Source organism: Glycine max, chromosome 1 (assembly GCF_000004515.6).
Source record: "Glycine max cultivar Williams 82 chromosome 1, Glycine_max_v4.0, whole genome shotgun sequence".
NCBI classification, from domain to species: Eukaryota; Viridiplantae; Streptophyta; class Magnoliopsida; order Fabales; family Fabaceae; genus Glycine; species Glycine max.
The window spans coordinates 5642411-5655411 of NC_016088.4; the positions used below are offsets into that span (position 1 = coordinate 5642411).

Genomic DNA, 13001 nt, shown 5'->3' on the forward strand with positions numbered 1-13001 from the left:
ATGAAGACATATGTGACTTTTCCCCACCTTCTGAAGATACCCCACACATTGGATATTGTTACACTTTTAGGGAAATGGGTGAAATATTATTGATTGTCTTCTATCCATTATCCCAACTTCATGCTACTGGTCCTCCACCCTCTCCTCTGGCCGGTTGTCCTTTCGCCACCTCTCCTATGCCATTGTCTATTGCCTAGGCTTTAGTTTACATATTACCAAGATGAAACCTCAATTTTAATAAGAGAATAACACCAACAACAATTATGGTATTGCCATTTAAGTTTTATCCTAAATAAAACATGTTAGAGAGCGTGTTGTTAATATTCCTTTATAATTATACATTTTTATAAATTTAAAAATCCATTTGGATTTAAAAAATAAAATAAAATATTTATAAAATAATACCTACTTACCTTACAAAGGTGGATCATATTAGCAATTAAGATGAATGAAGACCCTATTATCTTTTAAATCCATCTACGATCAAACCAGGTCAAAAAAGCTCAATTTTAAATTTTTAGGAGAAAATTGCCCAATTTGATCAAACTTAGGACACCTCACACATTTAGGCTTTCTCCAACCCTCATTCTTAGGTGAGATGTCAATGACAAACGGCAATGCTTGGCTTCTCATGAAACCATCGATCCATTGATCCACACACATATACAATGATGAAAGCTACCAACAATTTATGTCGCCAAACACAATATTAAAAAAATTCAAAAAATGCTCCAAAACGAAAAGGTCATTCATTCATTGTGTTTGGTTATAACTTATAATGTCTGCCATTGCTCTTGTTTCATCTGAAGAAAATGAGTGACTGTTGGCCGGTCGCGAAAGTTACATTTCACCTTGAGCGTAAACGACGCTTTCGCTTTGTAATAAAGACAAGTGCAACGAGGGCATTTCTGTAATTATGCCACATGCTGCTGGCCATAGCCTGCTACAGTTACCACATAAATGTATTTTTCCTACAATTTCTATGTCCAAGTGAAAAATAAAAATAAATTGATATCACAGATGTTCAGATTAAAAAATAAATTTTATATTAACATCTAATCATGAATTAATATTTAAATTATTTTAAAAATTAATAAATAGATATCATATATAATATATTATGATTTGATGATTATGTAGAATTTTTACATTATTAATATATAATTTTTTTTCTCTTAAAAATTGACTAACCCTAAGAAGTTATCGAATGAAAAAAGACACGATCCCGCATCTCATAAGTCATAGATTTAAATCTCTACTTATCTTTTTGAGGTTAGATAAAAGTAAATATATTTGCCAGCAATATTTATACTAATTTTTTTTCTTGGAATAGAGCACCATATCCTTCTCCTAAACTTAGAATCACAAAAAAAATAATTAAAAATGACAAGAGGTAATTTAGATTTAGATTTATTTATAATAATAAAAGAATCAAGCAATTGGTTGAATCAAACACAAAGTACCAAACTACCAATACTTTGCGTGTGCACAAATCAGATTTTCGACTACAGTAAATTGACATTCAAAGTTGGGGGTCATTGTGAATTTCATTATTCGTCAATCATTGTCGGCTGGGGACTTAGCACGCAACTTGACAAGAAAAAATGTAGTACTCTATTTACTGAAATAATAAAGAATATAGATAATTTATATTTTCACATTAATTAAAATTGTAAAATACTAATAAAGTGTGTATCTGGGTCTTCCTTAGTTATTAACTTATTAATTAGTCAAGTAAAGTAAATACAGGGAAAAAGTCTCATAATTAATTTCAATTTAATTTATTTACGGTATTTTTTTCTTAATTCTCTAGTTCGATTTTAATTAATCTAAAATTTGAGTGGAAATAAATAAAATTTAACCAATAATTATTTTTGTGAAAAATTAAATTTAAGTAATATCCAAATCAAATTTATTCATGGTGTTAAAAATTGACATTTTCACACTTTAGTACTTTGTCCTTTTTAGTACGTTGAAAATTTATTAGAAATATGTCCCCAAAAAATTTATTAGAAATAAAACATACATATTTATTTATTTATTTACAATCTAATGATTATAATAAATAATTAATTTTAATTATTAGATCTCAAGATGATGAAAATGATAAATAATTCTAAAAGAGTTTCTTTTAAAATAAGTGAATTCTCTCTATATATATATATAACACAAGACAGAAAAAAAATAATCCATATAATTGGTGATGTGATATAAAAGGAAGAGATAAATAGAAACAAATAAAAATTAAAGAGTTATCATAGTAGGTTAAGTGTAAGGTTTTAAGTACATTTGCATCTTGAGAATAATTTATTTATATTTTGTGTTTAATTTTTTTGGTGTGCAAAATTCTTTAAGCTAACAACAATCACAAATTATAAGCGAGATTAATCTATGATGTATTATCCATTGGTTTGGAGGACACTCATAGTCTCTCATCCAAAAAAAATTTTAAAAAATATTAATAAGATGTTTCTAATATTTGAATGTTCATGACTCTTAAAAATATTTACTATGTTATTTCATTATTTGAGCTTCAATAATAAAAAAAACAAAAAAAACTTCAATTAGAAGCATAAACTAAAGATGCTTTATAGCTGCATAGATATAAATTGTCAATCTAATTTAAGCAATAATTTGTAGATCAATGGTGGATTAGCCTTTTTTAGCAATTATTTTAAGCAATTTTTTAACTTGTGATCAATGGACCGCAATATTCATGAATTAATATTTTTTTGTGTAAGAATTTAGATATCAACCTGTCTTGTTATATTATAAAAACTGAAAAAAAAGTAGAAATAGTACTCTTTGAATTTGACTATTGAAAATATGTATATATTTAAAACATTTTGTAAAATGAAATAAAGTAATATTTCGAGTTCTAAACTAATGTATTAAATAGTTTTTTTAAAATAGTATTACTGCTTAATATTTTAAAAACTATTTTAACATTTTCTTGTTGAGATTTGTAATACCAAGATTACAAACTTAATTCATAAAATATTAGTTAAAAACGTAATAATACCAAAAAAGAAATATCAGAGGGCAGTGTTTGGGATTCTACCAGAAACCGACAAAGCAAGAGGGTGTGTATGGGACACTACGAAGATGGAAATGGAATACTGGACCAGGTCAAAAAATGGAAAAATAAAATAAAGGCAAATGTTAGAATACTAGCTAAGATTTGTCAAAAAAAGAAGAAGAAAAAAGAATACTAGTTGAGAAATTAAAAAGCCATTCTAAATTACTACTAATAAATTTCTTATCATAATTTCTAATATTTTAAAATATTTATAATAAATTATTATCTATTAATCTTATATAATAAAACAGTACAAATTTGACCTTTCCTCTTTTACCGGTCACTTTCACGCGTCATGCCTTTTTTTACCTGTTCAAATCCACAAAGGAAACGGCCAACGCCACCCATGACTTGAAAATGAAAACTTTATTTAAGAATACTACTAGATAAAATTGATATAAAAATGTTTAAAATAATAAAAAATGAAATATACTTTATCATATATGTTGAAAACTATTCGTATAACACTATCATTACTTGTTATAATATTAGTTTATTCATTAAGTAAAATATTAGTTGTCCTTTTTAATTCTGTTGATTTGAATCACGTTCAATTTGTTTTTTCAAGGTTTTTTAACCTGATTAAGTCATTTTAAAACCAAAAGTAACTTAATTTGGGTTTGCAGTAAATTTTCTTTTACCTAAAATTTAGAACTATTATTATTTACTTAAAATATTTAGAAATTAAATTGATTAACTGTTTTAAACATTTTTTTTTGAAAACTTTGCAAACTAAACTTTTATTTTAATTTAGAGTTTTTTTCCTCAAATTTTATTGAAATTTTACAAATTTTTTATATTTGTTTCAGGACTAAAATCAATCATAAATCTTAAATTATTTAAATAGAAAAGAATAATTTAAAGATTTTATTAAAATGAATTGACAGTAGAAATATGTTCATATTTTTCTTGATTTTAAGTGTTTAATGAAATTGCATTTTTAAGGTTTAACCTTAAATATCTCCTATTCAATTAGATACATGACAAACTTTATCGTCGATAGTAGGAAAAAAAACGGAAATGGGGCATTTTAAAATAAAATTAACAAATGAGATAAAATTTAAATTAATATTTAAAAATGGATAAGCAGTAGGTTATCTTACTACTTCTAAGTTGAAAGTCTGTGTTATGATTTTTTTTTCAAGTCATAAAATATTTTCAACTTCAATTTTTTTTTTCCAATCCAACTTTAAAATCCTAAGGGATTTTTTTTTCTTTTTCTATTGAAGTCATAAAATGCTTTACGATTTTTTTTAGAACAACTTTAAGTTGTAAGGGTATTTTTTTCCTTTTTCCATTTCAATTATTAATTTTTTAAGTCGTAAATAATTTTTTTATTTTAATTATTTAATGAATTAATGTATGTTTTTAGTTTTATTTAATATTTTTTATATTTTTATATTCTCTTATTTAATATTTTCTATATTTTTTTACTAAGGATTATTATTTGCTTTGTAAACTAAAAAAATAATCAAAAACTTAAATTTAAATAAAAATATTTTCTAACTAATATTAACTTCTAATTTATCAAATAATAGTAATTTTAAAAAAAAAATATTTTTCACAGTTAAATTAATAATTTCCTATAGTAGTATTAATTTATTTATTTTATAAATTCTTTTAATATTAACAATAGAAAAAAATTAGTAAAAAAAGTAGTTATTAAAATAAAAACGACATAATACATTAATATAAAATAAAAAATACAAATTAAACACATAAAATTAAAAAGTAAAAATAATATTAGTCGTCAACTCACTTGTATGGACAATAATTATGATTGTCTTTTAATTCTACATAATGAATATTTCTTAGACTTATTTGAACTTGGTTAGTTCACTTCATTACGTATACGACTCTTATTACTTCCAATGATCAAACATAAAATATGAACTCAAATATTGAGGTCATTTATTTTTGTTAAACAAATATGTGTGGTATATTTTAATACTTTTATTTAAATTTAAACTTTTGCATTATTTTTTTAATTTACAAAACAAATAATAATCCTTAGTAAAAAAAATATAGAAAATATCAAATAAAATAACATAAAAATTATTGAAAATATTAAATTAAACTAAAAAAGAAAAATACATTAATTCTTAAAAAATTAAAATAAAAACTATTTATGACTTTAAAAAAATTAAAAATTGAAGTCGTAAATGGAAAAAGAAAAAAAAGAAAAAAATATCCTTATGACTTTAAAGTTGTTCTGAAAAAAAAAAGTCCTAAAATATTTTACAACTTCAATAAAAAAAAATTATTAGATAATAGTATTGAAATAAAAATAAAAATGGGAGTCATAAAATATTTTATGATTTCAATGAAAAAAAGTGATAATACAGTATACGACTTTCAACAATTCAAAAGTCGTAGGATATTTATCAGGACCAATTTATTAAGTGGGGGTAATTTTTTTTCAAAATTACAAATTAAGGGTTGATTTTGAATTATTATCCATTTTAGAGTAAATCATAATAAATGTTATGACTTCTGAGTTGAAAGTCATAATATCAGTTAAGACTTCCAACTTTTTATGTTTTTTATATACTTTTTTTTTAGTTTTATCTAATATACTTATATATTTTTTAAATTTTTAGTACATCATTTTATTAAATGAATTTTAATCTTTTTAAATTTATGTTTTTTTATTATTTTTAATTTATAAAACAAATAAAATTCCTTTAACATTAGTAAAAAGATATATAAAATATTAAATATAGAAAGCATATTAAATAAAAAATATTAAAAAAATATATAACATATTAAATAAAACAAAAAATATTTATATAATATTAACTAAAAAATAAAAAAATTATTTATTTAATTATTAAATTAAAATTTTATTTTCAATTTAAAAAATAATACAAAAAACAAAAAAAAATAAAAGTAAAAAAAATGACTTTGAAGTAAAAAAAAAAAAACTCCTGAGTTTGAAGCCGTAAAAATAAAAAGAACTTATATAATTTTGAAGATGTAAAAAAAAATAAAAAATCCTGCACCTTAAAAGTAGTAATTAAAAGAAAAACTGAAATCGTGATAAAAATACTTCAAAATGGATAATAATTTAAAATCGACTTCTAATTAATAATTTTGAAAAAAAAATACTCCTATTTAATAAATTGACTTATGTCTTATCTTTTTTTTTTGTATTAATTTAAATTTTATTCCATTGATAATTTTAATTAAAAAATGACCCTCTTTTGGTTTAGCCGGGATAGTATCTAGGTACACATACATCCCCATTTACAGATTTAGTCTTTACGGATGAATCCAAGAACTCCAGTTACACCGTAAGACACGGTAGCCAAATGTCTCGGTTGCTGTTTTCACTTTTCTTTCTCTCTCTCTTTTTCTTTTTTTAATTGCTTTTTATTTCTTTTAAGTTTCTTTTTTATTTTATTTTAATTCTCTGTCACCCTCTTTGAATCTTTGTATTATTAAGTTGAAGAAGGAACCTCTCTCTCACACACGGTGAGAAGAAAGTCGAAGACGACACAAAGACCAGCTAAACTTCATTTTGAAACACAGAAACAACCCAAAAAAAAAAAACCTCTCTACTTTCTCTCTCTACATTCTCCGCCATTTCCCGAGAAAATCTCGCCAGGTAAAAAACACACGCTCTGTCACTCGTCGCCGTTCAACATTGCGACTCTCTTCGATTTTCTCTCGCTCCACGCACCTTTTCGCGTTGAGTCTTTCCGTTTTCGCTTTTTTCTGTTCGAGATTCTTTGTTGACTGTTGACGCGGTTCGATCTGTGCGATGCTGTGTTTGCTTACTTTGCACTTTGATTCCACGCTGTAAACTTCGTTCCGAACTTGATTAACACTTTTTTTTTTTTGTTTAATTTTAGTGTTTAGTGCTAATAACTGTTTATAATTTTTGTTCGTTTATTGCTATTTTTTTATGATTCATGCTTTCTCTTTTTCGGCGTTTAATTTGGAGAGCATCGACTAGAAAATGATTTAATTTTGTTTGTTCAGTGTTAATAATTTTTTTGTTGTTGCGATTTTGGTTATGATGCATGCTTTCTCTTTTTCGGCAATTAATTTAAAGAGCACCGACTAGAGGATGAAGCTCAAACGGTTCAATTTGATTTTTTCTTTCATAATTTTTCTTTTTAATTGATGTAACGCGAAACGGTGGATGGAGTATGATCTGAGTTTAAATTTTTAATAGTTGAATGAAGGTAGCCATCGGGTTTTTGGTTATTTAATTATAAGTAACGCGTAATTTGCGTTGAATTGAATTTCTAATTTTCCGTGTTTATACTGTTAGGAAACCGTTTAGTGTGGTCCTTAGTGTTTCTGATTTTTTTTCTTTCTAGTTTTCTCCTGATTATAATTTATGGTTTTAATTACGATGGAAATGGGTTAAATTTTTATATTGTATTGTTGCTATGTTGACCTAACGGTGGTTGTTTGCTAAGTGAAGGCATTGACCAGTGAACACTTGTAAATTGCTACAATACTTTATTTAAAGTGGGAAGCGTTTTTTCTTCAATAAATGTTAACAGGATACATGGAAAGTATTTTCATTAGGTGGCAAAGGAACCTGAAGCGGTGATAACTAATAACCAATCTGAAGTTTGTGTTGCAAAGAAAATTGTGACCATGATCCATATTACTTCATGGTGGTGTAAAAATTCAACGGTTCTTGTGATGATGTTTGAATCCACTAATTGTTGATGACTTGGTATAGCTGATATTATATGTACTACCAGACTACAAGATTCTCTAGAAATTTTACATTTTAGTTCTTTTTTTTTAAATATTAACTGTACTTGTGTACTTGTTTGTGGTGTTTGTTTGCTTTTTATTGCAAGTGATAGCTTCCTAGCAAATAGGTGTTATGTTTCTTCAAGTGAGAACAAATCATGTGTTTGCCTTGGTTTGCATTAATCATTGATTGCTTGGGTAGTTTTATACACATCAGCTACAGTATTTAATAGAAAAATTTTGTTTTGCTTTGATTACAGGTTTGGTATGCTAGCTAAATCTCATGCTTTCCAAATAATTCTCATGGTGGATGTATCTGCTTTCAACACATGCTTCCAAAGGATGATAGTTGGTATTGATATTTGATTATCAGTTACATAGCAGACTAAAAAGAAAGAATTGAATCTTGCACTGCTAATCAGTGAAAGTTTTCCTACAGTTATTTCTTTGAATCTGATATACCATCTGCATCCCTTTTTTTTCTTCTATGTTTGTTTCCTCCATAATTACCACAAGGGATTGTATGAAAGATAATGACCAATTTAGTAGTAGTTTGACATCCTTGTGATCTAGTACCATGAAGATTCAGGACTATTGACTCGTTCATAGGATCATCAAAATGAAGAAGTTGTATGGAGGAGTTCTGATTGCCTCACTGTTTACGTTGTTTATGCTTATGATCCTGCGATACGGGGTCATGAAAAATCCTATTGGTGAAGGTTATCTGACTATACCTGTCCTCATTAATGGTACTAATCCTCTATTATGGATAAATCCCACAGTACCGGATGCTATTAAAAAACATCCAGATGGTCATTCTCAAGTTATTTCTTCTGATATTTTAGTATCTAGCCTCTTTACTGGGAGCAACTTTTCCAAAGAAGAGCAACAAGCTCTGCAGACATGGAACCAATTGAACCACTTAATTGATAATGTTCAGGGTTTACCCAATGCAGCAGAAGCTATCAAGGAGGCTGCCAGTGTGTGGAATAGCCTTATTTCCTCAATTGAAGAGCAAAAGCAAGGTCATGGAAATGATAGTTCAAGAGCTAAAGAGAAGCAGTGTCCCCATTTTCTTAATAACATGAATTCCACTGAACTTGGTAATAGTAGTTATAAACTGCAATTACCTTGCGGCCTGACACAAGGTTCTTCCATCACCATAATTGGCATTCCAAATGGCCTGCTAGGTAATTTTCGGATTGACTTGACTGGAGAACCACTTCCTGGGGAGCCTGATCCTCCAATTGTTTTGCACTATAATGTTCGGCTTCATGGGGATAAAATCACTGAGGATCCAGTAATTGTCCAAAACTCCTGGACTCAAGCTCATGATTGGGGTGAAGAGGATCGTTGTCCATCCCCTACTCCTGAAAAGTTTGACAAAGGTGAAATTTCTATTCTTATTTTTTGGTTCAATATCAATAGCAATTTGTGTTCTTAAGTGACATGGAAGTTCCTCTCACAATTCTGAAATCAGATTTCTTAAAATTTGAACGAACCCCTTTACTACTGAAGTGTGTTTGTTCTATAACAGTTTTGGCAATATGGAATTCTTGTATCCAAGATACTCATGCTTTTTGCTTAGTTTTCGTATGCTATTCATGTTGGAAAATAGATGCAACAGACTTGAACCTATACACATGAAAATCAATTGTTTGTGAGGACATGTTTTATATCTTCTCTTCTGATCTATTAAGTTTTAGTGCTAAAGCTTTAGCTGTGTGGTCTTTCCTGGTCCAGAAGTTGTGCTCAATTCCATGACCTGCTTTTACATAAATACTTGACGTCTGTTGTTTAATAATAATGCTGTTTCTTTTGGCAGTTGATGATTTGGAGCAGTGCAATAAGATTGTAGGGAAGAACATTAGCCAACGTCACCCAGCTGGCATGCATTCCCACACTTCAAGACAATCTTCAACAATGGACGAACAATCAGTAAATAGGAAATACTTTCCTTTTAAGCAAGGTTACCCATTTGTGGCAACTCTTAGAGTGGGATCTGAAGGAATCCAGATGACAGTTGATGGGAAGCACATAACCTCGTTTGCTTTCCGTGAAGTACATTCTTTTTCTCTTGTTTCTGATTTATTTAACATTGAAATATTGAACACTTTTATGTTTTATTAAGTTGACTGACTCAACTGGTTATATCTCAGACTTTGGAGCCATGGCTAGTCAGTGAAATAAAAATCTCAGGGGACCTCAAATTAATATCTATTCTTGCCAGTGGTTTGCCCACATCAGAGGATTCAGAGCATATTATTGACCTAGAATCATTGAAATCAAGTCCTATATCTGCACAGACCCCATTGGATCTCTTCATTGGTGTTTTCTCTACTGCTAACAATTTCAAGCGTCGGATGGCTGTTAGAAGAACCTGGATGCAGTACAATGCAGTTCGATCAAATACAACAGCTGTGCGCTTCTTTGTTGGTTTGGTGGGTATTGTTTGTGATTTTCTTGCATGATTCTAAATATTAGTAGAAAAAACAATTTATTAAATCATAAATGAGATTAAATTTCTTGGTCTTTTCATAAATTGGAGCTCTTCATCCTTATCTTATTAAGTAGTGAAAGTTGCTTCTATTGGAACATTTGTTTTCAGTATTTTTGTACTATCATAGCCTTTTCATTCTGATAAAGATCAAGATGGACACAATATTTTGCTACATTTTGAAACACGTAGATGTTTTCTGAATTTGGTCTTTTATTTGAGCTTATGCAGCATAAAAGCACTGTAGTTAATGAAGAGTTGTGGAGAGAAGCACGGACTTATGGAGACGTGCAGCTGATGCCATTTGTTGACTACTACAGCCTCATCACCTGGAAATCTTTAGCTATCTGCATTTTTGGGGTAATGATTTGTCTCTTACTTTGATTTGGAGAATCTCTCCTTAGCCTCATTGAATTGATCTCTTCAACAGACACAAGTTTCTGCAAAGTTTGTCATGAAGACAGATGATGATGCATTTGTCCGGGTAGATGAAGTTCTAGACTCTTTGCACAGAATCAATGCGGATCATGGGTTACTATATGGACTCATCAATTTGGATTCCAGACCTCATCGAAATACAGATAGCAAATGGTACATCAGCCCAGAGGTAAGATTTTTCTCATTAAAGAATTAATTATCTCCTGCTCCTTTTGTTGTTTATGTTATTCAGTTTCTGATTATAATTTTATTACATATAATTGTAAAAATTCTTATTAGCTTATTTGATATGCAACTCTGTTAATAAGGCTTGCTTGTAAATAGATATCAGTTGAAAGTGTTCGTCTCTTTGTGCAAGTATGTACTCCAATTATAACGAATATAATTTTGCATGGTAGGGTTGAAACTTTTTTATTCATTGACCAGACGTGGATAAATATCTTTATGTTAGTTATCGTACGCTTGTTCAAGTTACACTATCAGAATCTCAATAGAAAAAAAAAACACTAACTTAAAAACTGGATTGAATTGCTGCATGGCGCTTTCTAGTTGCTTTAGTTTTAGAAATCTGGAACTTCTGAGTGTGCTTCCAGTTTTTTTTATTTTTTTAAGGGTAGATATTCTGTATTTAAAAGTATATTGCTATCATTTGCTGTCTCTTTTTTTTTTCTTGTCTAGCTACGTTGAAAAACTTACACTTACAATTATCTTATTGCTTGCTACCTTAAAGGAATGGAGCGAAGGAACTTATCCTCCTTGGGCACATGGTCCCGGCTATGTGGTCTCACATGATATCGCTAGGACGGTGTCCAAGAAATTCAGAGAGAACCATTTGAAGGTATATAATAAAATCCATTACTTGTTGAAAACTGTTTGTATAGTTGCAATTGTGCTAAATGTGTTTTGTGCAAACACAATGTTGACATCTTTGAACACTCTGCGTGTTTGTATTGGCATTCAGTTGGCCAACTGAACGCCAAAGCAACCCCCCCTGCTTCTCCATTTTTACATGGGAAATTGGAAAACTTTCGTTCAACATGGTTGGAACGGTTTTCCAAACACACCCTCAATGATTCAATGTTAACTCTTTCTGGCAGATGTTTAAACTAGAAGACGTTGCAATGGGAATCTGGATCGCTGACATGAAGAAGGAAGGTCTAGAAGTTCGCTATGAGAATGAGGTCAGAGTGTACCCTGAAGGTTGTAAGGATGGTTATGTGGTTGCCCATTACCAAGGCCCTAGGGAGATGCTCTGTTTGTGGCAGAAGCTTCAGGTAGATAAACGTGCAAAATGCTGTGGTGATAGTAGGAAATGATTGATGACTGACCAGGTTACAACTTACTGAAAATAAATAAAAGAAAAAGATCCCCCTTTTGAATGGCTGGGGAGCTTGTATAATGATTAGAATAGTTAGCTTTAGCCTGAAATTATTAGAAATGGTTAATGGTAGGGCATATTCTTAGTCATTAATTCGTTTAAGTAAATCTGATGATTGTTCTATGTAGAGAGAGAGAGAGAGATTTGTATAGATCGGTCAATCGGAAATAGTTTATCAGATTTTCTGGCACCTAATCAATTTTGATTGAGATGTCATTATACTAAGAAACCACAATTTTTTATTTTTATTTTTATCTCCCTGTCCTTTTCTTTTAAAGAGGACATATATTTTTTTATATGACAATTTTATTTGAATCAGGATGAGGATCATTTACCAATCAATAAGGTCCTATAGTTTATAGATGACTGAATTTTTTAAGTATATTTACAGGGCCTAATCTCATCTCGACCATGTGTATGAAAAAGAAAGGATTATCATAGTGGATAAACCTTGTCTTTCAAATACCTAATTCTAATTTCGTACTTAAATACAATTTTGCATAACCAATCTCGAACCTAAGACATAAGTTAGAACAATCTTTACTTATTGATGTATTTGGTGATTTTATCTCTCTACTTTGACAGTATTTTACATTATAAAAACTAAGTAGAATAAATAGTATTTATAATTTTTTAACAGTGACATTAAATTAAATGCTTAATTTTAATCTAATGAGAAAAATAATATGTAAATAAATTAAACAATTAGTAAGAAAAACTTAGAGTAGAAAAAATAGTGAAAAAAGTTATTTAAATGAGTAATGAACAAACAACTGTTGCAATAAAGTTAATATATAATACTTTTTTCTTTTTTTCATTAAATGCTTGACTTTAAAGAGACAAGGAAAAAAAGTAATAATAATAAAAATGAGTATGTTAAATATAAAAGT

General features: G+C 28.7%; 1 protein-coding gene across 3 annotated transcripts; it reads left to right on the forward strand.

Moving 5' to 3' along the window:
* Nucleotides 1-6444: 6444 nt before the first annotated feature.
* On the forward strand, nucleotides 6445-12306 carry LOC100780913 (beta-1,3-galactosyltransferase GALT1). Of its 3 annotated transcripts, none has more exons than XM_006573047.4 (8): nucleotides 6445-6880; nucleotides 8059-9186; nucleotides 9624-9859; nucleotides 9958-10239; nucleotides 10527-10655; nucleotides 10726-10902; nucleotides 11464-11571; nucleotides 11831-12306. In XM_006573047.4, the coding sequence occupies exons 2-8, from the start codon at nucleotides 8418-8420 to the stop codon at nucleotides 12047-12049; spliced, it is 1920 nt and encodes a 639-aa protein (XP_006573110.1). In that variant the 5' UTR covers nucleotides 6445-6880; nucleotides 8059-8417; the 3' UTR covers nucleotides 12050-12306. The 3 variants fall into 3 exon arrangements, with proteins under 3 accessions (XP_006573110.1, XP_003517993.2, XP_014628872.1); XM_003517945.5 differs by having other exon boundaries at nucleotides 6445-6686; XM_014773386.3 differs by lacking the exon at nucleotides 6445-6880 and adding an exon at nucleotides 6954-7775.
* Nucleotides 12307-13001: the final 695 nt, after the last annotated feature.

Bases quoted from the DNA above. Each gene is read 5' to 3' on its own strand.
- LOC100780913 (XM_006573047.4), top strand. From the start codon at position 8,418: ATGAAGAAGTTGTATGGAGGAGTTCTGATTGCCTCACTGTTTACGTTG. The intron at 9,187-9,623 runs GTGAAATTTCTA...TTCTTTTGGCAG, and splicing joins TCCTGAAAAGTTTGACAAAG to TTGATGATTTGGAGCAGTGC. The intron at 11,572-11,830 runs GTATATAATAAA...TCTTTCTGGCAG, and splicing joins TCAGAGAGAACCATTTGAAG to ATGTTTAAACTAGAAGACGT.